The 27,160-nt window shown below is 30.1% G+C and overlaps 2 protein-coding genes across 2 annotated transcripts; one reads left to right on the top strand and one right to left on the bottom strand.

The window, feature by feature from the left end:
- Positions 1 to 7,989: 7,989 nt before the first annotated feature.
- On the bottom strand, positions 7,990 to 8,697 carry LOC129287683 (uncharacterized). Its single transcript, XM_054923908.1, has 2 exons — positions 8,667 to 8,697; positions 7,990 to 8,590 (listed from the first exon to the last, which is right to left on the bottom strand). Exons 1-2 carry the CDS (start codon positions 8,680 to 8,682, stop codon positions 8,193 to 8,195), a joined length of 414 nt encoding a protein of 137 aa, XP_054779883.1. The 5' UTR covers positions 8,683 to 8,697; the 3' UTR covers positions 7,990 to 8,192.
- Positions 8,698 to 17,554: 8,857 nt separating this feature from the next.
- Positions 17,555 to 22,117, top strand: LOC129288792 (putative disease resistance protein RGA3). Its single transcript, XM_054925535.1, is given in 4 exon segments — positions 17,555 to 18,639; positions 18,642 to 20,926; positions 21,126 to 21,234; positions 21,683 to 22,117. Coding segments are annotated over 2 exon segments (3,246 nt in total). The 5' UTR covers positions 17,555 to 17,658; the 3' UTR covers positions 20,907 to 20,926; positions 21,126 to 21,234; positions 21,683 to 22,117.
- Positions 22,118 to 27,160: the final 5,043 nt, after the last annotated feature.

Genomic DNA, 27,160 nt, shown 5'->3' with positions numbered 1-27,160 from the left:
AATAGAAGATGAATCCTGTGGCAAAGGCTTTTTTGTTCAAGTGTGTTGGAACATTTGGAAAGTGCAATGCAAAACAATTTATTTGAAGAAAGCAAGCAACTAAGACATAGACATTGCATTCTAAGCACCCAGCAAGTTATCAATGATACGAGGCTTCAATCAAGAGTTAGTAACCTTAGTTGTGATGGTGAAAAAATATAGGCACAATGGAGACCTTTAGAAGCAGGTCAGATTTGTCTTGATATTGACTAGTTTGTCAGATCTAATGAAGCTGTAACTTGTGGCGGCATCATACAGGATGGCAAAGGTAATTGGATTAAGGAATTTTTTAAATATCTTAGCTACTAACCCAGCATTGTGGCGAGACTTCTGGCATTTTAAGTGGTTTTCAACTTTGTTGGAATGTGCGATTCACTAAAATTAATGTCTATTTTGATTCTATAAAGCTCTCTCATTAGTTCAGCATAATTTCTTTGATAATCACCTTTCTTAGAAACTATCAAGCAAGTTAGAGATTTTGTTATAGAAGATTGGATCATTATTTTTGATCACATGTTTAAAGAAGCTAACAGATGGATTGACATGCTTGTTCACTAAGCCTTCGTAAAAAAACTTAAATCTTTTATATATTTAACATCTATCTTCAGGACATAAATCCCTTAAGAAATCTTGACATGACCTTATTTTTATTTTCTCGTGCATGGGTTCTCAGCGACTTTATATTAAAAAAAGAAAAGAAAAGAAAACAAATGAGTGTGAGTAACCGTTGGATATCAATGCTAGAGTCGTCCCTAAACTTCATAGGACCAGTAAAAACAAATAATGATAAATACCGAAAAATCATACCCTTCTGTTATAATTATAACACATTTCTTTAGGAATATTCCATAACTTATCTATAAAAAAGTTTCATAAAATTTAAAAATTATAGCCAAGTTCTTAAAACTTCAATGTAATTTATGATTGAGGTATTGTTAAAATACATCAAATTATATATGAAAAATGATGCATTTGTATTTATAAAACATGAAATATGACTTGTGAATTAAAATTTCTACTTGTAAATTCTGAAGTTGTAGTTATAAGATAAGGATAAATATGACTTGAGTCTATTATTTATAAAATACAAAATATGATTTGTAAATTAATAAGTAAAAATTCTAGTAAGTCTTTCCTAGAATTGATGAGACTATGTTGAATGACTAAAGGAGTAGGATGCAAGCATATAGACTTAGGGGCAAGCTGAAGAAAGTCATAAAATCCCAAACCTATCTAGTTGCACTCTAAGCCTATATGATAAATATAATCAATTTAAAGGTCAAAATTATGATTTTGTAAAGATATATCCAAATATCCATATTATATAATAAATCAATTATGAATTCAAAACTATATTTTTCTAAAATTATTCAAACATTTATTGTACATGTCAAAATTAATTATAATTCAAAATCATAGTGTTTGTGTTGAACAACAAATATTAGGCGTACTAGAGACGCTGGGTTTTAATAGATAACGAAAGGGGTCTTGAGTTCCCTCACCACAATTCGCTCGGATGTAAAAAAATAGTAGACTTTGGTAGAAAAATGTGTGTAATTTTATTGAAGTGTCTGAAAATTACAGACTAAAAACTAATAATTGAAAAGGGCTAGTAAATGTAAATTATGCGAGTCTTGATCGAGTGTTGATTGGGTTTCTCTATTTTTTTTCTTTCTATTTATAGTGTCTGATAGCAAAAGCCTTCTCTTTGAGACTTAGCATTTTTACCAAAGAATTAGTAATCTCACAAAACTTATGACATGGTCTCTTCATTTTGATAAACAACTCGTTTCACCGAATTACTTGGGCGTAGATTTCGACATTACTTAGGATCATGTCTTCGTGCCAACGATCTGATATTTGAAGTTGATAGGATTTCAGCACATTTATTTGTGGTGAACTTTATTGAGCTTCAGGACTGGCCTCTTTAGTTTATATTGGGCTTAACGTTTCAATACTCAGTCCAACTAACCTCGTGACCTATTTGAGCGACGCTTCATATTTAGCCCAAATACATAGTTTTCTTCAAAATATTTAAACACTTCTCAAAATCAATTATGAATCCAAAACTATGATTTATAAAAAAGATCTTATATGATTTTTGGATAATTTTTTAAGAAAATATTATTGATAAGCTGAATTTGAAGGCAAATAATAGTAGTAATTATAATTTGAAATCCCAAACCTATCTAGTTGCACTCCAAGCCTATATGATAAATATAATCAATTAAAGGTTAAAATTAGGATTTTCTAAAAATATATCCAAATATCCCTATTATATAATAAATCAATTATGAATTCAAGATCATATTTTTTCTAAAATTATTCAAACATTTATTGTACATGTCAAAATTAATTATAAATTCAAAATCATAGTTTTCTTCAAACTATTTAAACACTTCTCAAAATCAGTTATGAATCCAAAATTATGATTTATCAAAAAGATCTTATATGATTTTTGGATAATTTTTTAAGAAATATAATTGATAAGCTGAATTTGAAAGCAAATAATAATAGTAGCTTATGAGATAATTATAATTTGAGTTTATAATTGATTTGACCTGTATGATGGTGTTTGAATATTTTTAAGAAAACCTTAATTTTTTTCATAATTGATTTTGATAAGTATAATAGATGTTTGAATATTTTTTATGAAAATCTAGTTTTGGTTTTATAATCAATTTTGTTATGTAACAGGGTGTTTGGTTATATTTTCACAAAATCATATTTTTTTTTATTTTAATTCTTTTTTCAATTTTATTTTTATTATTAGTAAATTAATCTTATTAATTTATTTTGTAAATCTATTAATATTACATAACATAATTAATTATATTTAAAATTAATTATATTAATTAATTTTTTTCAATGGATATCCAAACATATCCTTGGTCAGTGCGGTGATGGACAAGCATCACCCAGCCCCGCCAGTGACGTTTTCCAAGGGATCCCCCCCCCCCCCAACCTAAAAAAAAATGTTATTATTCCTTGGTATTTTTTATTTCGTTTACAAAAAAAATATAAAAATTAGTGTTAGTTTTCTATATTTTAAATAGTTTTCTATATTTTGTCCCCCACTAGGTTGTTTCGAGGAAGCTTCCTAGGGACAATAATCGTTTCAGTGGGGACCGTGGACTTGGTCAACTTTTTGCTTTTATCTTGTTTTATTTTTATTAATTTTTTCATGGGATATCCAAAGGCTTGTGGTCATTTACATTTGGTATATATATAACCACCATACCATTTGGATAACTTTGATTTACACGGTTGTGGTGATGACGAGGATTTTAGCACACAGTTCCAAGACCTTCGTTGTCTCCATTCACTTCAAGGCTTTTGTATTTATTCATGTGAAAATCTAAGAACCTTATCAGAATGGATCTGCAATCTCCAATCACTTCGATTTATTGATATTCTGGGATGACAAAATTTGGAATCATTTCTCATCTCCCAAATATAGTGGTGGATTGGCGTCCAATCTAGCTAATTCTCATTGCATCCATATGAAAATTCAGAGGTAACACATTACATTATGATGTCGTCGTTCTTTTGTTCCAAAAGAAATTAATGTTTTATGAAAAATGTTCATTTTGATAGTAAGTTTTTATATGAAAAATATTTAGAACATCTCTTGAGAGTAATCCAGTATGGAAAGAATTTCAAATGAGTCAATAAATAAGTCAAAGTTGGAAAGATTTTCACTGACTTTATTATATAATGTTTTCCATATGAATACAGATTTCAAATGAGTCAATCAACCGAAGCTTGTAAGCCATTTTTTGTGTTGTAATTTAAGACACATTACCTAGAGAAGAAATTCAATAATTTAGACCTCCTCTAGTCTTCGATGCTTAATATTTGACGTTTAACTTTACATCAAAGCCTTTTCTATGTAACTCTCAAATCCAGAGGTTTACAAATTATCATGTTTCTGATCCTTCATTGGTTTTGTTTTAAGATTGAGTCTTAGAATTAGATGACCATTGCAAAAAGATATTCCTACGGGGTACGTGCAGAACTTCTTGTTTCCTATAAAATTATAACGAGTTCTACCAGTTAACATGAATCATTTAGCCATAGAATCATATACGTACAGGAAATATTACTTTTATTTTGGTATTTTTCTCTATATCATGTTTGTATTCTCTTATGAAAGTAGCAGAAAATGGATGTGGGTCTTCGTAAGTCTTGTTCAACTTTGGCGCGTGCTCTCTGCAAAACGTCAAAGGGAAAGAATGGACACAGAGGAAGAAGAATATAAGAGCGGATGAAAAATGATAAAATGCTTTATATTGTAAAAAATTATATTTCAATGCAATTTCTTTCTTTTTAGCCATATAATAAAAAGTATTGAAAACATAGAAAGAAATTAATAAGAGGTCAAAAATATATTAAAAAAGTAATTAATATTTTATGAACATTTTAAAGGAGCAAAACTAAAATTTCTAACAAAAAAGGATTTTTAAAATCAAAATAAGAAGTCATCCAATATTTGGTTAAAATATTTTTAATCATCATTAATTTTTAATAATTATAGCTAATATTGAATTTCAAGAAAATATAATAAAAATTATTAGAAATGATTTAAAATTATAAGTTAAAACAATTACAAGTAATTATTGACTAGAAAACCTCATTCATTACTTCTAGAAAAAAACTAATATGTCTTGTATTCTTAAACATAGTACTCCATCAAGTGATATTCTAATTACGTTTTTGAAACCAAGAAGATATATCTAAATTATTGATAATTTCTGATAATAAATTTCTCAATTTAAGCTTATTAAATGTGCCATATTCTAAAACACTTTTTATTTCACATATAACCTTTTACTTTATCTATAGAAAATTGAAAAAAGGATAAAATTTAAATAAAGTAATTAATAATTAATATTTTCATACACAAGAACTTATAAAAAAAAAACCATCAATAGCTGGCCAAAAATATAAAACAAGCATCAATTTTTTCTAAAAAATAACTTGTATGTAGTATTAAATGAAATATATCTAAAAAGTATTCCTTTCATCCCATTTTATAAAATACTTTTAAATAAAATTAAACATATTAATAAAATTTATTAAATTTTTTTAAAATAAAAATAAAAATATTTAAAAATACACTTAATTTAATACTTTACATATAAAAAATATTAAAGAGAATAAATATGTAAAAAAAGTAATATTAAAAAAAATTTTATTAATAAAAATTTATTTTTATTAAAATATTTAATATTTTAAAATGTCATAATTTTTTTAAAAGAGTTTCATAATTTAAAATACGGATGTAGTATTTTATAATTAAGATGGTGGAGTACCTTTTTTCGGTTTTTATCATTGTCATTTGATTGGTTTGGTGAAGCTCGCAAGGAGTTAGGTATCCAACGCTTACTCACACTTACTTCACTGAGTACATTTGAAAAAGGGACAATCTCAATAAAGGATACACAAGAATCAGTAATTACTATTTAGAATCACGAAATATTTAAATTGAGTTTCAGGACCATAATCTTTTTTGCAGTTTAAAAAATAATATTTTGACTAAAACAACCTTGCCTAAAATGCACATTTAGTCACTTACTTTTAAGAGTATTTTAATCATAATAATAATTTGTACAAGGAAGAACTTTATAATAATATTAATGCTAAATTAGGAGCTTTAATACTGAAATATAGTAGAAAGAATATTAAAATTTGAGAACATTAGTGTTAAAAAATTTTAATTTAACATTAATATTCTTATAAGATTTTTTTTTTTGTCATTCTCCCTTGTTATTATTGTGATTTGCCCTTTGAAAATGGGACAGCAATGGGAGAAGAAATTAAATAAAGAGAATTTCAGTTGAGAACTCATGTAAATGTTTACTTTCAAATCAGACCTAATAAAATCTTAAAATACATTGTAGAACTAATGAATTGAATTGAAAATAAATTTTGATAAAAATTTACCAAATGCCCTTTATTTTTCAACATAGGAGGTGAACTTTTAAAATTTTAACATAAGTTATCATTTTACAAATGTATACTTATTAATTACTTGAATTTGAAAAGACCCTGCAGCATGGCATGGTTATAAAGCAACCAGGTATGTAATCACCAGACAGTGTTGTATGAAGAATTGCTTAGAATAAAAGACAAAGTCTTATACATCAAGTAACATTCAAAGCACTTTAAGGCTTGTTTGTTTAAAATTAAAAAGTAAATGGTTTTTACGTAGTTTTGAGATTTTATAAAAATAAATTTATTTTGTAGAGATTTTATAAAAAGTAGACATTATTTTATGTTTGGTTACAATAGTAAAAAATTGATTATTAATGAGTTATTTTTAAATTTTATGATATCTTTTTGATTTTTATTTTATAAAAGTAATTTATTATTATATTATTTAAAACTTTTATGATATTTTTGTGTGTTCCCCCTCTTTAAAACGCACTATCTCATCTATCGTATTAGATTATTTTTAGAGTAGCTTCTTAAAATAATTAAAGATTTACCCTTTTTGGAATTATGATTATTTTCAAAAGTTTAATCGAATATAATATAAACTTACAAAATTGTTTATCAAAGTATTATTAATGAAAACTTTATACTTATCAAAGTATTTTATATTTTAGAAAGTTAATTTTTTAAAAAAATATTTTATAATTTAGAATGGAGGAAGTACAAATTTTAAAAAGGTTATAACTAAAGTTTTTCTCCCATATACGGCCAATGTAGTGGGACGTAGAATCCCTCCTCTGTTCTATTTATTGTCGGACCATCTGACCTATTTTCTTTTTTTTTTTGTATATTTTATAGTATTTTTTTAAATTATTATATATTAAATAAAAATAAAAATATTATAAAGGATTTATAATAAGTGGGTATGGGCTCAGAATAAAAAATGAGCAATCAATATGAAACCAATACTTAAAAAAAAATTATTTTCAAATTATAAGTAAGATGTTTTTTAAAAGTGTTACTTAATTTAAAATATAAAACATAGAGTAATTTTTATAATTGCATGGATAACTGTAAAATATAGGACATTGTGATCTAAAATTTATAAGTAATTACTTATCTCCTTTACATTTTCACTATATTAAAAATTTAAATCTTCCACTCATTTTTAAAAATTGAACCCATTAAAATATTCTTTTCTTTCTAATTATATTATATTGTAATTGAAAATTAATATCCCGTATATCACACTGCTATAAGATCAAGCGGATGAGAATGGAATGACTTGGACGGTGTGGACAAACATAAACCATTCGAGGAATCTTCCTGGGGATAATAATTTATTATACTTTTATTAACTTTTCAAACGGGAACATAATTTTTGTCTAATTAACATGGGCAGCAAGAGTGGATTCTTTTGCATGTATTTGAAAGCATGATTAGATTCTTCCATAAACGCTGGTTTTATTAGGATATGGGATACAAGGGAATATTGACTAGAGATTTTTTTTAATTACTATTAATATTGACTCTTGTTAATGGATGAGTTTTCACCTTGTTCGAGGCTGCCTTTGACATTCGGGTGTAGTGACGAATCCAAAAAAAAAAGTCGAGGGACATAATTTTTTTAAAAAAAATATTAATATTTTATAAAAAAAAATATAAATTTAATTATGTATTAAATTATATTAAAGGTATAATTTAATAAAATTAAATACTAAAAACAATGCATAAACATAAAATTATAATGAAAAATTATCTTTATATAAAAACTTGTTATGTCTGTTAATTTTATGTTTTTTAATTTGATATACCTTTTCTGTATAGAAGAGAATTAATTTGTGATATTCCTTAAATTATATGTATGTGTAAATTCCTTAAATTATAGTCGGGATCGGATTAGGTGTGTGGAAGAAAAAATTACGATAAACTATATGCTGGTGCTTGAATCAAAATATTAGTCCTACAATTCCTATGATGTTTCATAATAATAACAATAAACATTAACCCATTGAAGACTTATCATACAATTTTCCCAATGATACCTTCCATGTGCTGTGCGTGGGATTTCAATGGACCACCACAATTTTTTTAACCATATCCTCGATCTAATCCATATCAAATTGATGAGACTTTAACAAGGATCTACACTAATTCAAATCGAATTAGTACAGGACATTTTTAGATGAAGGTTTTGCCACCAACCCTAATACATTTTATAACTCAAATTCAAGACGTCTCGAGAAGCTAGTAATTGAATTAAGCTTGTGATGGTAATGGATCATTGAGAAAAGGTCATATTGAACTGTGGTGGTGGCCGCCACCGAAGTGGCCTCCGTCATGGTGGTGGTGGCCACCACCGAAGTGGCCTCCATCATGGTGGTGGTGGTGGTGTTCATGGTGACTGGTGTGGTGATGTTGGTGGACGTCATGGTTGCTATGGTGGTGGTGGCGGCCGCCGTGGTGGCTTCCATGGTGGTGGCCATCATCGTTAGTGTTGTGGTCACCATGACCGCCATCGTTGCTGCCAACACTGGCATTACTGCCATCTTCGAGATCGACTTCACCGCCATCTTCATGGCGTCCCACTTCGGTTGCTGGCTCCATTGATTTTCTTCGTCGACACAAAATTGAAAGAATAATGAAAAAGACGATGAAGCAAACAAAAATGATGATGAATATTCCCAAACCTGCAGGTAGTCCCATCTGGCCCTCCGCTAATGAAAGTTCTCTTGCGTACGTAAATGGGGATACCGAACCTCATGGGTTTGGTTTTATAGGAGGACGTAGTCATATATGAAGTTCAATTTCCATCACATGCATGGTAGGATTTAAACTTAAACGCGTTTTTTTTTTTTCTGGGAATTTTCTCGACTTTCTGCATTTTCCTCCTGCAGAGTTAGAGTTTCATTACTAGGCCAAACCTTTTTTCACCCTTTGGACGGCCGCACACAATTGAATCCATATCCCTATATGGAAACTTAACGCGTTTTTCAGGATTTTTCCGACCTTTTATTTCTTTAAATTTCCAGGAATAAATAATAAGAAAAGAATAGTCCCGCCACGCCTCACTGAAACTTCATCATCCCCTTCTTAAATGAGTGCCAAAGAAGGCCCACCACCAACTTAGCCTTTGAAATAAATAAGATATCAATGAAAACACATGCAAATATTCTTAAACCTAAAACATTATTAAAGATAAACTATAAAAAAAAAACCTAAGTTTTTATTTTTATTTTGTCTTCATAGGTGCAAATTCAGCGGCCAACCTATCCTCACAAGTTTTCTCCTAAATATATGGTTTATCAATTTAAAAAATTATTTATTTTTGATTTTTGGTAATTCTTGATGCAGATGTTAAGCCCACAAATGTTATTGCAATCATAGGTTACAAGAAAATTTTCAACAATTTAATTGATATATGATAGCCATCTATCCACTGAGGTGCTTTGCTTTTTCTAATTTTTATTGTTATCTATCTTTCTGTATTTATTGTGACAAATTACTGCATCCACCTTCCATTTGTGTTTAAAATTTATCTATTATGTTATCCCATAATTTTTTATTCATTTTATAATTTTTTAATATTAATTATTGATTGAGTAGTTATTATCTTTTTATTATTTTGCTAATATAAATACTTCATATGTACTAATTATCACCATTTAACACTTGAAAGAATTTGTAAAAATAACATTCCATGCAAAGCATAGGTGATTAACTAGTGTATTTAAATTTAATTGTCAGTTAAACTCATCTCCAACTTCTATTATTCCTCTGGGTGAAGAGCTTAAATACCAAGGTCCTATTTGCTTATTAGAAAAAAATTAATAGAATGAATTAAAAAAATAAATATAAAAATAAGATAATCAAAGAGATAGGTGAGTACATTCATAAAAAAAAGAGGTAATTTACTATATGAGATTGATAATCATGATTTATAAAATTTTTGAAGGGTGTGATAATTTTTATATTTATAATATATATTAATAAGTTTTATCACGCTTACTGTAGGAGGAAAGGTAATTTAATTTATTTTTGTCTTAATTTTTTTAATTCATTCCATTTCTTTTCTTTTTAGTAAACAAGCGAGACCTAAGAATGTCAAAGTTTATGTGGCACTACTTAAGTACTTATATTTTATCATCCTTGAATTCGATATCAACTTCCCCACTTTTTAGCATGACCTTCCAGAATTCTGGCATCAACACACACCGAATGTCAATGGCATTTGTTACAACGATGGAGAATGTGATGCAGAATGTTACAAACTCACTTGCCTCATTTTAAAGCATTCCCATCTCTGGTCGTATATATGTAGTTTCACAAACATAATCACTTTTTGCAGTAGTCATTTTAAATCAGAAATTTCGTATGATAGCAAACGAGTCATGAGCCCAAAAAACAAAAAGATCAAATTTAGGTGAAATTGGGTATCACATTTTGGGGGAGTTAGGAAGCACATGCTGGTTGGTTTACTCTAACCCCGCCAATGTTTTTCGGTTTTGCGATTTCATTCCCCCCCTTTTTTTTTACTGTTACCCTTTTTTTTACTGTTTGGTAGATATGTAACCAGCCATACCATTTGGACAACTTTGATTTACAAGGTTGCGGTAATGACGAGGATTTTAGCAGAGAGTTTCAAGACCTTCGTTGCCTCCATTCACTTCAAGGATTTTGTATTGACTCACCCGAAAATCTCAGAGCTTTGTCAGAATGGATCTGCAATCTCCAATCACTTCGATTTATTGATATTCTGGTATGTCAAAATTTGGAGTCATTTCTCATCTCCCAAATATAGTGGTGGATTGGCGTCCAATCTAGCTAATTCTCATTGCACCCATATGAAAATCCAGAGGTAACAGATTACATTATCGTGTTGTTGTTCTTTTTGTTCCAAGGGAAATTAATGTTTTATGAATTCATTTTGATTGAAGTTTTTATAGCAGAAAATCTCTTCAGCGTAATCCAGCATGAAAAAAAATTTCAAATGAGTCAATAAATAAGTTAAAGTTGGAAAGATTTTCATTGACTTTAATATATAATAATGTTGTCCATATGAATACAGATTTCAAATGAGTCAATCATCCAAAGCTTGTAAGTAATTTTTTGTGTTGTAATTTAAGAAACATTACTGAGAGAAGAAATTCAATAATGTAGACTTCTAGTTTTGGATGCTTAATATTTGACGTTTAACTTTATATCAAAGACTTTTCCATATGACTCTCAAATCTAGATGTTTACAAATTATCATGTTTCTAATGTTGGATAGGGAGGCGTAATGGAAGATTAAAATTTTAAATCTCTATCTTGATGTGGACCAAATAAACTTGTTTAAGTTAAGGTGGATAGAACAATTACATTTTTAATTACAAGTTCTTTACTTATTGTCTTCAAGAAATTGGATCTTAAGAGCTGACAATGTAAATTTACTCTCTCTATTGATATCCACACGAACAGCTTTCAACTCAAATGGCGTGCTAGAGCTCGAACGACACTTTTCTCTAGGGTGTTTTTGTGGCTCTTACTATGTTTTCCTGTCAGGACTTTTCTGACTCTTACTACTTTTATCAAGCATGTCCCTATCTATATATAATATATAGATTAGAGTTTTTATCTTCCACTTGAAGAGCCTATGAAAAGTTTAATTAAATTATCTCATAAATTGAATGTACGATATTATATAATTTAAATTTATCTCATAAATTTAAATTATATAACTAACATGATATTTTCTCATATCATATTAGTTATTAAATTTAATCTATCATATGAAATTAAATTTAAAACTAACACAATATAACACAATATAATATAATATATCACATATACATATTATATATATATATGTACATGAATGTATATATATACATATATTTCAAAAATATATGTATACTATATTATATTTATTTAATTTCATATATCATATACATATATATATAAACATGAATATATATATTTCAAATATATATATTTATATATAATTATATTTTAAATTTTATATTTCATATAAATATATAAATACAAATATTTATTAAATAAATATTCAAATATATGTATAATTCGTTCATCCTAGAAAAGCATTATGTTCATTGAATCTAAACACATTTCAAATTCAATGAATTTGGACATTATAGTTTGAGTTGGGCTATTTTTGTATGTGACCTTGTAGACCTACATGAAATTGGCAGTAAGCTAATTACGCTATTAGTCCACAAGTCACAAGTTGCCTCTAGCAAGACATTGCAACTACCTAATTTATATAAGGATCGATGATCTGATGTAACCTATCATGTAACCGCATCATATTTCTTTTGTCATGTGATATTTCGGTTAAGTGTGAGATATGAAATTGTCATTCTCTTTTACCTAATTATTACTTTCTCGATCTCTAAGTGGACTGATTATAATAATGAAAAAGGCCTTTTCATTGTAGTATGGTCATATATTTTCTCAATCTTACTCATCGAGAGATCCGGTAATATCTCTCAATTAACATGAGAGATAAATTCCATCTTGACCACTCATATCTTTACATGAATATCACTAAAATCAATCATAGCCTTTATGATCACTTGGTCAAAGGTGACTTTTGACTAGGTTAAAGTTCAGTGGTTATTATACAGGAATCTATGATGATCTCAAGTCAAAGGTCTTAGTGATATGATTACATATGAAAGAAGCGTATGATTTGTAACATGTAGTTTTCTTATAGCGGGTCAATCCAGCACTTTGTACTCTTTCAAGTATAATTAATCAAAGTTATATTAGTCTTGTTTCATCTATGATTCATCATAGATGACCGACTAGGGACATTTAGGATAATTACTATATTTTGTTCAAGCATACAATTATCATAATGAACATGCAATTGATATGATAACAAAAAAATTCATTAAATAACAATATACATAGTACAATGATTGGCTCTAGGATATAATTTCCAACATCTGATTCTTCATTTTTGTTTTAAGATTGAATCTCAGATTTAGATGACCATTGCAAAAAGATATTCCTAGGGGGGTACAGCACTTCTTGTTTCCTATAAAAGTATAATGAGTTCTACTGGTTAACATGAATCATTTAGCCACGGAATCATATACGTATAGGAAGTATTATTTTTTTGGTTTTTGTCTATATCTCATGTTTGTATTCTCTCATGAAAGTAGCAGAAAATGGATGTGGATATTTGCCATTTAGACGATGGGAAATTGTAACGTGAGAGAGTGCATCCTCAGTTTGCTGCATTAGGAAGTTTGCACCACTCCCTTCATTCCCAGTCGCTCCTATTGAACCTTCTCCAGACTTCAACATTGTCTTAGGGTTCTCATTGTTGGCAACAAAGGCTCTTGGAGGAACGGTCAACATAGCTTGTACGACATGAGGTTCTAGCTCTAATACCATGCGAAAATTAAGAGAATATTGCTGTTTAAATTCTGATTCTTTATTTTTTTTCAAAGAAGCCGATACATATAGGAGAAGAGGAGCGAATGAAATCCCTTAAAATCCCTCCTCAATAAAGGACAGAATAAACTAAAAATAAAGAGAGATATTATGTAATTATTTAAATAATTACAAAATATTACAGATAGTAAAAACACATTTGGAATAAAGATACTAGGGTTAGGGTTACAAAGTAAATGGGCCTAGTAAATATAAGTCCACTTTCAAACAATTTTCATCAGTCTTGTTCAACTTTGGTGCGCGCTCTCTGCAGAACGTCAAAGGGAAAGAATGGACAGAGGAAGAAGATCATAGAACATGCCGGAAATGGAATGCCGCGATAACAACACAGAACGCAGCATGGCATGGTTTAAGCACCAAGGTTTGTAATCACCAGACTGTGTTCTATTAACAACTATTTAGAATAAACACAAAGTACCACGTCAAATAATGTTCAAACCAGTATATTAGATATAAGCGTATAACTTAGGCACATAATCACCAAGCTATGCGGCGATAGCTTGTAACCCAAGCAGGGGTGTTAAGGCAGTGGGACATTTGGTTAAGCAAAGTCATTGAGGCTATTGAAGTAGGATGCCGAGTTCGGGCTCAGCCATGTGACCTACATGTGCCCTATATCTTGCATGAGAGGATACACGACGATTGTTTGGCATACAAATAAGTAGGAAACGTGCAATTGGCATGACAGAGTAGTTGAAGATCAGTCTCTGACTCAGACTTTAGGACCATTGTATTTTTAGAAATGTTCTGTGTACGAGAATGAGAAGAGGAATTAAATATATATATATATATATATATATATATATTTAATTGATGTTTATGTTTCTTTAAATGTAAAGAATATAATAAGAGCGGATGAAAATGATAAAATGTTTTATATTGTAAAAAATTATATTTCAATACATTTTCTTTCTTTTTACCCATATAATAAAAAGTACTAAAAACATAGAAACAAATTAATAAGAGATCAAAATATATTTAAAAAGTAATTAATATATTATCAACATTTTAAAGGAGCAAAACTAAAGTTTCAAACTAAAAGCGATTTTTAAAATCAAAATAATAAATCATCCAAAATTTTGGTTAAATATTTTTAATCATTATTAATTTTTAATAATTATAGCTAATATCGAATTTCAAGAAAATATTATGAAAATTATTAATGAAATTATTTAAAATTATAAGTTAAAGAAATTAAAAGTAATTATTGACTAGAAAACCTCATTCATTACTTCTAGAAAAACTAATGTGTCTTGCATTTTTAAATATGGTACTCCCTCCACTCCTTTTTCTAATTACTTGATTGGAACCAAGAAGATATAGCTAAATTGTTGATAATTTCTGAAAATGAATTTCTCAGTTTAGCCTTATTAAATATATCATATTCCAAAACACTTTCTATTTCACATATAACGTTTTATTTTATTTATAGAAAATTGAAAAAATGATAAAATTAAAATAAAGTCATTAATAATTAATCTTTTCATACAAAATTACTTATAAAAAAACCATCAATAGTTGGCAAAAAAAAAAAAGAGAACCATCAATTTTTTCTAAAAAATAACTTACTCCTTCCATTCAAAAATATAAGGTATTTTTTGAGGAGTTGAATGTTCAAAAATATAAGGCATTTTTAATTTTTTAAAATGTAATCATTATCTTTTTTTCAAAAGTGTCCCTATTGATAGTGACTTTATATTAATTGTAGGGTGTTTAATAGAATAAATATGAAAAGATAAGGTTAGTTGAAAGTAGGTAATTACTTTATTGGGGGTGAGATTCGGTTAAAAATATCTTATATTTTTTTAACAGAAGGAGTATACTCATATGATATTAAATCCAAAATGTCTAAAAAGTAGTATTCATTCCGTTCTAATTTATAAGATATTTTTAAATAAAATAATTCATAGTAATAAGATTTATTAAATACATTTTATAACCTTATTTTTTTAAAATAAAAATTTAAGTTTTTAAAAATGACTTTAATTTAATACTCCACTTATAAAAGAATTTTAAAGAGAACAAATATATGGAAAATGTAATATTAAAAAAATTATTGATAAAATTTTATTTTTATCAAAATATTTTATATTTGAAAATGTAAAAGAGGGATGTAATATTTTATAATTATGATGGTGGGGTGCCGTTTTCTCGGTTTTTATTGTTCTCTTTTCATTGGTTTGGTGGAGCGCAGCAGCTAAATAGCATTAATTAAATGCACATCAATTACTTCCTTCATCTCAAATTATAAGATACTTTTAAAAAAAATTTCTATCCCAAATATAAGACACTTTGGATAGATTAAGATTTTATTAAATGCATTAATTTTAATATTATCTTTTCTCTCTCTCTGATAGGTATTTTTAAAAGTTTATATTTTTATTTTAAAAAAATAAAATTGTTAAGTGTATTTAATGGGGTTTATTTATACGTAAAATTTTATTTAAAAGTATTTTATAATTTGGGACGTGGGGAGTAGTTGAATATCCAACGCTTACTCACACCTATTTCACCCACTACATTTGAAAAAGAATAATCTCAATTAAGGATATACAAGAATCAGTAATTACTATTTAGAATCACAAAATACTTAACTTGATGTTGAAAAATACGAAGAAGCAAACAAAAATGATGAAGAATGTTCCCAAACTTGCAGGTAGTTCCATCCGGCCCTCAGCTAATTAAACCTCATGGGTTTGGTTTTTGTAAGAGTACATGTGAAGTCTAATATATGAAGTTTCCACCACTTGCTTTGCTTTGCGTTTATGGTTATAAACTAATATGTAATAATAATATAATTGCGCTTGACTTGTGCTTTCACACGCAGTAACTACTGCCACGCATAACCACACGCATAACTATAAATTATAAACACACACACACACACATCAGTACAAGTAGTACATTGGAGATCAAACTCGTGAGCTATAGCAACACAAATTAAGAATGAATATGGGACATGTATGATGCAAATTTGATTTAAAATTTGTCTGTGGGTTGGGGACCTCCAAACTTAAACGCGTTTTTTGGGTTTTTCTGGGAATCTTCTCTACTTTCTGCATTTTCTCCTCCTACAGAGTTAGAGTTTCGTTACTAAGCCAGACCATTTTTCACACTTAGATTTATCAGACGATATCCCTATGAGGTGTCTGGGGACATATATGGAAACTTGACGCGTTTTTCAGGATTTTTCTGACCTTTTATCCCTTTCAATTTCCAAAAGACTCTCATTGTCAAAGCGAAAGAAGAATTGGCCAACCACGCCACACTGCAATTTCATCATCGCCTTCTCAAATAAAGGCACCAAACAAAGCCCACCACCAACTTAGCGTTTCTAAGTAAATAAGATTTCTATGAAAATACAAATAAATATTCGTATATTATGCATGATCAAAACGGGATGTCTTACCAGGCACTTTAATGGGCAAAGCCAGAGGACGAACAATAACGAACAGCACGCAGCATTGCATGGTTAATGCCGTATGCCTGTAACCCCCAGACGGTGTTCTATTAAGGAAAAAAAAAAATTACTTAGAATAAACACAAAAATACAATAATATTCAAATCAAGCATCGTATACATATTTTCAGAATTAATAAATGGCATTATGATTTTTTTTTTCAAAATATAATTTCAATTTAATCCCTTAGCCTTACAATAAATTTTCAAAATTCATTAACTCATTAATCCTGATCTGAAGAAATATCCCATCATATGTCCTAAAATGAAACCCTGGCATAATGGAATGAGTTGGGTAGTGGGAGTTGGGTTTCCTCCACTGCGGGGGAAAAAAAAAAAGAATGCTAATTTAAATTGTTAAATTAGATTTGATGGTTTCAATTTAATAGTTTTTAAAAGTATAATTTAACCCATATTATTAAAATGTAATCCGAATATAGATTTGTAGTTGAGGGAACGTGCAGTGACGAGAAGCCAAGTCTGGACAGTGGATGAGCATCACCATTCAGCCACGACATCATCACTAGGATCTTTCTAGGAAGCTTCTTGGGAAAAATTTATTCAGTGGGGACCGTGGACTTCGTCAACTTTTTACTGTTATTATATTTTTGTTGATTTTCATTAGTCTAAAGCTTGTGGTCTTTGCATTTCGGAGATAAAACCAGCCATGCCATTTCAATTAACCCCCACCTTGTGAATTGTGATACACAAATCTTCTGTACGATTTTCTCACTAGAGTCGCTTCCTTGGCTCTGAAAAATGGCTGAACAAATTCCTTACGGTGTGGTTGTTAGTGTCATAAACAGGTTGGGTTCTTTAGCTTTCAGAGAGATTGCTATGATTTATGGAGTCAAGAGTGATATTGAAAGGCTCAAAGACACTGCAGAAGCCATCAAAGCTGTGCTTGTTGATGCTGAGCAAAAGCAGCAGAAAGACCAGCTTATCAAGCTGTGGATTCGGAGGCTCAAGCAAGTGCTCTTTGAAGCAGATGACTTGCTCGATGAACTCCACACCAAAGATCTGCTCAGTAAGAGGGATGGAAAAGGGAAGGGAAAGGTACGTCACTTCTTTTCCTCCTCAAATCCAGTTGCTTTTCGTCTCAAAGTTGCTCATACGATTAAAAAGATCAGAGAGCAATTTGAAGCTGTTGCAGAAGAGATGTCTAAGTTGAATTTAGATAGAAGGGTTGTAGTGATGAGTCATGAGGAGAGTAACTGGAGGGAAACTAGTTCTTTTGTGCTTCAAGAGGACATCATTGGGAGGGAGGAAAGTAGAAGGGAGGTTATTGATTTGTTGCTGAATACTGATAGCACTCAAATTGCTGCCCCAATTGCTATTGTTGGCATTGGAGGTTTAGGAAAGACTGCTCTTGCCCAACTGGTGTACAATGATGATGAAGTCAAGAAATTTTTCAATAAGAGAATATGGGTTTGTGTTTCTGATGACTTTAATGTTAAAACACTTGTTAAAAATATATTAGAATCATCGATTGGTCAGAAAGTGGATGACCAACAATTAGAACTTCTTCAGGACAAACTTCAGAAGGATTTGAACGGCAAAAAATATTTGCTTGTCTTAGATGATGTGTGGAATCATGATCACGAAAAGTGGTCACATTTAAAAAGATACTTGATGTGTGGAGTTCCTGGTAGCAAGATTTTAGTGACCACCCGTGATCAGATGGTGGCAAAATACATGGATGTGAATACCCCATATATTTTAAAAGGTTTGACAAATGATCAATCGAGAGCTTTGTTAAAAAGATTGGCATTTGGATAGATGGAATAACTTCCCAAAACTTCGAGTTAATCAGTCAAAAAATTGTAGACAAATGTGGAGGGGTTCCACTAGCAATAAGAGCCTTGGGAAGTCTATTGCAATTAAAAACAGAGGAAACTGAGTGGGAAGATATCTTAGAAGGTGGCTTTTGGAAATTATCTGAAAGTAATGATCTCGTCATGCCAAAACTACAACTAAGCTATGATCACTTGTCATTTGAATTGAGACAATGCTTTGCTTATTGTTCTTTGTATCCAAAAGATTGGACATACAATAAGGATGAGTTGATTGAGCAATGGATGGCGCAAGGCTACCTTGGATGTCAAGATGACGAAGAATGTCTACAAGATGTTGGTGAGCGATATGTTCATATTTTTATAATGAGGTCTTTCTTTCAAGATGTTGAGATGAATAAATTCGGTGAAATAGAGTCTTTTAAAATGCATGACTTAATACATGACCTCTCACAATCAATTGCTAGCTCTGATCGTTGTCTTTTTTATGAGAGAAATTTTTTTGAAAGCCCTGTGCATATCAATTTTGCATATTGCTCCAAACTTTCTTTAGATTCATTGGATGTAAGCAGACTGCGAACCATTCTTCGTCTACACTGCTTTTCAAAAAGTCATCTATCCAATTTATTGAAGTTCAAACGTTTGCGTAGTTTGGATTTCTCAGAAATAGATATGACAGATTTGCCTGACTCAATTGGTAAAATGATACACCTAAGATATCTTGATCTCTCTTATTGTGGAAAATTGACCAGGTTGCCCAAAAGTTTAAGCAAACTAGTCAATTTACAAACATTGAAATTGACTGGTTGCATAAGCCTACGTGAACCTTCTTCTGTAGATGTTATCACAAAATTGATCAACTTGCGCCATCTTCACATAGAAGCTTGTCCAGCTTTTATATGTGCAATGCCAATTGGGTTAGATAGATTAACAAATCTACAAAGATTAATATATTTTGTTGTGGGGGACCAATCTTACACAAAGGGAAAACATGCGAAGTTGAACGAATTGGAAGAACTCAATCTCAGACATCAACTAATTATTGACAATCTGGATTTAGTAATGGATGTTGAAGAGTCCAGGGTTGCTCATTTGAAAGCAAAGAAAAACTTGAAGTCATTGACACTTCGGTATAGTCGAAGTGACATAAATTGTGATAGTGTTCAAGTATTAGAAAACCTTTGTCCTCATCCAAATTTGAAACGATTGAAAATCACGAACTACCCTGGAGTGAAGCTGTCAAGTTGGCTTCCTTCACTTACAAATCTTGTTGAATTAAATCTCTATGGTTTTAAGAATTGTCAATACTTGCCACCATTAGAAGGATTGGTTTCTCTCAAGACTCTCGAGATAATGGATATGGATGCATTAGAGTACATATACTATGAAGGATGTTCCTCATCAACTAACTTTTTCCCATCTTTGGAGAAATTACGCATTTATGAGTGTCAAAGTTTGAGGGGATGGCAAAGGGAGGCTGATACAAATAATAGAAAAGATAATGAGAAGCAACTTCTACTGCCTTCATTTCCTCGTCTTTCATATTTAGAAATTAGTGGTTGTTTGAATTTGACCTGCATGCCTACATTTCCAAGTCTTGTGAAGTTCTTGTGTTTAGAGGACTGTAGCATGAAGCCATTGATAGAGACGTTAAAGGTGAGCGCAACAGAAGAATTACATCCACCTCTTTCCATCCTTGAGCATTTAAAGATTTATTGCAAGGACATAGATTTCTTACCAGAGGAGTGGATGCAAAATCTAACCACTCTTAAGCGTCTTGATATTGGAAGACCATCTAGTCTGGTAACTGTGTTTTGCCATATGCGACATCTTCCTACTACACTTGAAGAACTCTTTATTGGTGGCATTGACAACCATAATCCATGGAGTAGTGGAGATGAAGATTTTAGCTCACAGTTCCAAGTCCTTTGTTGCCTCCATTCTCTTGGGCATTTTGAAATCTCCGACTGTGATCAAAATGTCAAGACTTTACCAGAGTGGATCTGCCATCTCCAAACAATTCGATCTATTGCCATTCGATTTTGTCCAAATTTGGAGTCATGGCCTGAAGGAATGCATCGCCTTACTAATTTACATACGCTATACATCTCGAGTTCCCCACTTTTAGAAGAAAGATGTGAGAGAGGAAGAGGTGCAGAATGGCCCAAAATCGCTCACGTCCCTAATATATGGGTTGGTGACTGCAAGATCTGATTTTTCATATCCATGCAGAGGTAACCGATCCTGTTACTGCACTTATAAAGTATTTAATCACACACCATGCACCTCTTTTTCACCTGCACTGATGAATTTTTAATTGGAATTCTTTGAAATGTTCCATTTCCATTCATTTTCCTAATGAAACTACTTTTTATTTTCACTTCTTTACCATTACTTCCATTTGCTAACTTACTCTTCTGGCCTTTAAATTAGTTTTGTGCAGCTGGATGGATTTAACACATTTCCAAAACATTCATAATTGGAGTATGCAATGCCAAAATGAGTGAACGCATGTGATGTAAATCCCGCTCAAATTTTATAGGTATTCTCCTCTAAATTCATTTTTTTCCCACTGAGCTCTGCTTTCTGTTTTATGATTTTCTTTTCCAATTTTTTCGACTTTGAAGTTCCAAATTTTAGGTATATGCTCTTAAACAAGACAGGTAAAAGAGAACCGTTTGTGTTCAGCTATTATTTTAAACATATGCTCTAAGTTTTAAACGCTTTGTTAGTCTACCAAAAACACAAATTGATTTGAGCTTTCATGAAGTATTATGTCTTTAAGCTAAGCCACTGAACTTTTTGGCTATATTATTTAAACTGTAGTCTCTACCATTGCATTGAGAAATTTTGTATTTTCGTTGTGAAACATATGCTTTATTGGGTTAAATCACTATTACTAATAATATTTTGGCTTAGTTATTTTAATTGTTACATTTGATCATTTGAACAAGGTTAGCTACTACGTTATAACCAGTTATTTGTTGCAGGTAATATTTGAAGAATACGAAAATGAAGATGGGAGACCTGGGACCAAATGCCAATCACTTGAAGAGTCATGCTATTTTTTTTCGTGTTTTCTTTTCTCATATTTATTTTTCATTTTAATTGGTCTTGTTTGCTGTGTCCTTTTTATAATAGGGACATAAAAGTTGTAGGAGTCATGTTTTCTTGTATTTGAAAGTTTCCTAGAAGTTTGTGAAAGATCTCGTGGAAGTGGTAAAGAATGTTAAAATTGAGTTAGGTCATACGAGGTTAGGTTGTCTATTGTCTTGGAGGAGCAATATGTGGAAAGCCAAGTCTGATTACTAGGTTGTTTTGTAGTTTGGACTCTTTTAATTTTGTGATTGCCAATTATAATGAAAATCCCCTGCTTTGTGCTTGGGGACTGGATGTAGGACCTTTTTTGTTCGAACCAAGATAAATTTATGCTTTCTCTATTTGTTATTTTATTAAGACTTTTCCTCTAATTTAAAATGTTCTGTAAAAGGAGATAAATTTGATTTGATAAATTAAATGAGAGCTCAAACACTATTTGAAAGAAACATATTATCAAGGGATTAGATTTAATGAAAGAGGCTGATTTCTCATGATTTGGTAAACAAATGTTTGAAGTTTTATTGAAAAATATACTTACATTTAGTGTTCAATAATATCTTCAACATTATTGTTTCAAACAAGAAAATATATGTGAATAAAAAAAACATATTGTTAAATTGGGGATAAATATATTTCTAAAGATCTCATTCTTCTTTTTTGGCCTAACTAAAGTCCTGTTCAATCATTGTATGGAAAATTGAATTAGCCGACTCAACCTGTAAACCAATGACCTAGCCTCTCCATTAGTCTAGTTTTCATCCTGACTCAATCAACAAGTGACCTGGCCAACCTGAGGTCAACTCAGTGTAAACTGGATAACCTAATGGGGTTAGCTAGGTTAATCAGGTCACCTATTTTGCCCTTCAGAAACCCCAAAATAACATAGTTTTCCCTTTAAAACCCCCAAAATGATCATGTTTTAGGGGGTTTTTTCTTTAAAAAAAATTGAAAAAGCAAAAAAGCTTTATTGGTTTTGTTTTTGAATTCTGAAATCAATCAATTAAACCCTACCCCTAACAGCTTTGAACACTCATCCCTAACCTTAGCTCAAATCGAACCCCACCCATCAGTCGTTGACCATCGTCGCTCTCCTAGGCTCCTGGCTTTCCTAGTTCGAACTCTATCTCTCTCGCCATGTTACAGAAGTGCAAAACTTGCTATGTGGCAGAAGTGCATAACTCACCATGATCATGATGCATAACTCATGTCACTCTTAGCTCCCCTCTCTCTCGTCGTGTAACAAAACTTGTTATGAAGCAAAGCTCGCTGTAATGTCACTATCCTCTATCTTTCTCAGTGAATCTTCTCATCATCTAGTCATTAGTTTTCTGATTGCTCTGCCTCTTCCTTCTCTGCATTTTTAATTCAGAATGTGTAGCTTCTACATTATTTGCCATTATTGATTTATTTATTGTTGCTTAGCATTTTTGATTTTTTTTGTCTATTGTTATTTGTTATTATTTATATTAGATATTAATCTTGAATTTGATTGAATATTTTTATAATTAATGTCTTTTTATTTAAATTGTATTATTTTAATCATGGCCGGTTTGTCACCGATTTGACACGTCATTTAACCTCAGTTGAACCATTAACTCATGATCTGATGCCATAACCAATTTAATGATCGGTTCTATTTTAAGTATCTTGCGTTCAATACTTAGCTTTAAGAGAAACTTGAGTGCACTCTAGCTACAAAATTGGGCTACATATAGACCAAACATACTCTGGTCCATCTCTTTCACCAAACCTAACACACACAATGAGTCTTGGTCATTTCCATTAGTTTATCTCTTATGCCAACAGGTCCAAGCCTAATATGCCTTCTTCATTCAAATTTTACTCTCTCTATCTCTTTGATTTTTTTATGCTTTTTAAGTTGAGTGGATGTTGCCATGGATGCTCACATGCTCTGTTCTAATGATGGGACCCACATTTTAGCTACTTTGTCACTTGAAATGGTTCCTAAAACATAGGAAGCCATTGATGTACTCATGACCATTGATGAAGCTCGGCAGTCACAACTCCAGAGCTCCTTGTCTCAAAGACAACCTCATGAATACAGATCAGAACAAGAGTAAGGAGGGAGAACATTATCTAAAGCTTTGACTTTAGCTCAGCTTTCAAGCAATAATTTATACTCTTCTGTTTATGTCCATTTTTGTTTGGAATTGTACGTAAAGGAGCCTCTGATCAAAATTTCCTTCAATCATAACATGTTTTATGTCTAATTACAAACCTAAAATTTTGTCTCGATAGAGTTTTGAATTTCAAGAGCTAAAGTTAGTAAAGTTATTAAAAATCTTGGCTTTCATTTCTCTCATAGAGTGGAAATATTGAGATTCCCTAGAGGTATATGGATTATGTGGTCTGATAAAGTGAGTGTCAATATTATCATTAATCATATTCAGTTTATCCACATGAAGATGTGGTATCTTGCGAATGGCAAGAAATTTTTTATCTTCTTAGCAATTTATGATAGTCCATAAGCCCACTTTCAAAAATTTCTTTGGCAAGATTTATTTGACATTACTCCATATCAGAATTTACCTAGGCTTTTAGCTAATATAAAGCTGGCAATATAGGTTGAACTCGTAGGTTCAACCTGCCAAAAAAAGAGGGATGGGTTGAAAAAAAATAGGTTTATTTTTTATGCAAGTCAGTTTTGGCCTACCCTATATAGCTTGATGCTTGAACTCGCAGTAGATTAATATGTGGGTTGGTTGTTTAGCTTGCTTATATATTTTAAAAAGAAGACAGATCATATAATAATAATTTAAGAAAATCTTGGCATGTGATCCCATCTTACCTATTTTTCCTACTATCTAACAAAGTCAAAAGAAACATTCTCCTCTAATCTTTGGAATAAAACGATATTAGATAGTTCATATTTATTAGAAAATATTAGTTGTAATTTTGAAATTATAAAAAGTATACAATCTTTTAATTTTATTTTTAAAAATTAATAATCATAATAAGTTGTTGGTTATGAATTCAAATGACAATAAATAAACAATAGATAAAACTAAAAAAAGAACTAATTATGCTAACTTCATCTTATATCAAAGATTACAAAAAAACTTTCAAATTTTGTCATAGGTTAAGGAACTGAGGGAGTAGACCAATAAGAAAATGATTAAGAGGCTTTTATTCAGTTATTTTATTTTGGAAGAACAATAATCAGATCCTAAACGACCAATTAATTAATAACAATGTGGCCAGCCCCAAAATATCATGAAAAAACGAGTTGTAAACATTATATTTATTTCAATAATTAATTGTATATATAAAAGTTTTAATTACAAATTATTAGAAGCAAGGATATTTGAGCCTCACAAATCGATTCTTTTTTATTAATTGCAAACATTATATATATGTTCAAAATATTCTGGTGGCCCGCTAGCCCACCAACCTACTACAAATTAGTAAGTTAGTAAAATTACAATTCATACAAGATGCAAATTATGTTAACCTGTGCAACCAAGCTTACAATTTGCTATGGGTCAGCTCCTAACTCATATTACTAGCTCTAAGCTGATGATTTGATTTTAATGTAATTTACCCTTATAAAATATTGACATGTTATATTCTATCTTATCTAACCTTATATTAATCACTTTTTCCTGAAAAAGATATATCATTTGGAACCACATTCCGCATATGAGCACCATGTGCTCGTCATTCTTTAGGATAATCTTGGCCCTTTATTTCCTTACAAAGGATATTTGTAGTTGATTTTAAATATTTTTTATATTGTATTTATCAAAATAAAAATATATAAAAATTATAAAAAAATTAATATTAAATATGGATTGTTTTTTATGCTTGTTAGAGGATAAACACCATGGTACTCATTACTCCTAATAAGATTTGAACAGTCCAAGTTTAAGCTTTTCATTTTTATTTTATATTTACTAAAATACAAAATGTGCAAAAATATATATAAATCTTTAATAAATTTGTTTATCACTGAACTGGCCAATATAGATTTATTCAAATAAACCAATTTAATATTAATTTTTTCTATAATTTATACAAATAAATTATTCAGATATATTTTAGACAATATATATACATAATCCAAAAGGTCTAATTTAATATTAAAAATTTTTATAAATTAATTATCTGGATATACTTTGGATAGTTCAAATTTAATATTCATATTTTAATAATTTTTATTTATTTTTATTTTGATAAATATAATATAAAAATATTTTAAAAAACAATTTAAAATCAATGGTAAATATCATTTAATTAAGGAGAAATGAAGGGATAAGATCATCCCAAAGGACTGTGCTCATCAACATTGATGAAAACCGAATCCAGTGCCATATTATTTGGCAACTTTCTTGACGCAATCACTCCATGTGGCAACTTTCTTGACGCAATCACTAACAACATGGAGAGATTAACAAAGAGATATGATCCATATAATTTGGAATAATTAACAGAATAGGTACAGTAGCATTTAGAATCTTAAACATATTGTTAAACAAGGGATAAATATATTTCTAAAATCCAATTCAACACTTCAGTCTTCAACCTCCTTTCTTAGATTATGTTGAGACTAAATGAAAAAAAAAAAAACGAATTGCCCAAAGTTAAAACTAGACTTAATTTTTCTTTTTTTTTGCTACAACTACACTTAATTTTAAACCAAACTTTAAGACTAACTTGTGTACACTCCTTGCTACAAAAATTGGGCCTAGATATAATGAGTATTGGGTTTTTCTGACAATTTAAGGCTTATGCTAGTAGGCCCAATATATCTTCTTCATTCAAATTTTGCCCCGGGCATAAGATTAGAAGTGAATTAGCACCTTACAAAAAAAAAACCAACAAATTGTTTCGAACAGATTCCTTTCAACAAGAGAATACTTGTAAATAAAAAAATGAATTAATTTAATGTATGTTGTGAGGTTTTTCTTCTTTCAAAATAAGCCCAAAAATTAGACACTTGATTTTATACCAAAGAACAAGGATTGAAGAATATATGTTTGGGATAAGCTCTGTATATGCTTGGCATATTAAATACGATGTAAAATAATTATTATATCTCTGTATTGAAAAATTTAATAACAACAGATAGAGACTATTAATTACGCGCGAGCGTGTGTGTGTTATGATATCTGTCTGTATTAGATTAAACATGAAGAAGTTTCGATTAGGTTTGTTGTTTGGGACAAAAAAAGAGAATAAACAAAGACAGAACTCAGCAACTATTACAAATGATAAATGTACAATTTAAGTCTTAACAAATAATAATAATGTTATATTCTATCGTATCCAACATTATATTAATCACTCTTGTTCCTGAAAAAGATATATTATTTTAGCAACTTTTTTAACCCCGATCATTAACATGGGAA

Source organism: Prosopis cineraria, unplaced genomic scaffold, assembly GCF_029017545.1.
Source record: "Prosopis cineraria cultivar Desert tree isolate PC_DT_omini unplaced genomic scaffold, ASM2901754v1 PC12, whole genome shotgun sequence".
In the NCBI taxonomy this organism is placed as follows: Eukaryota; Viridiplantae; Streptophyta; class Magnoliopsida; order Fabales; family Fabaceae; genus Prosopis; species Prosopis cineraria.
This window is presented reverse-complemented; position numbering and strand designations above follow the sequence as displayed.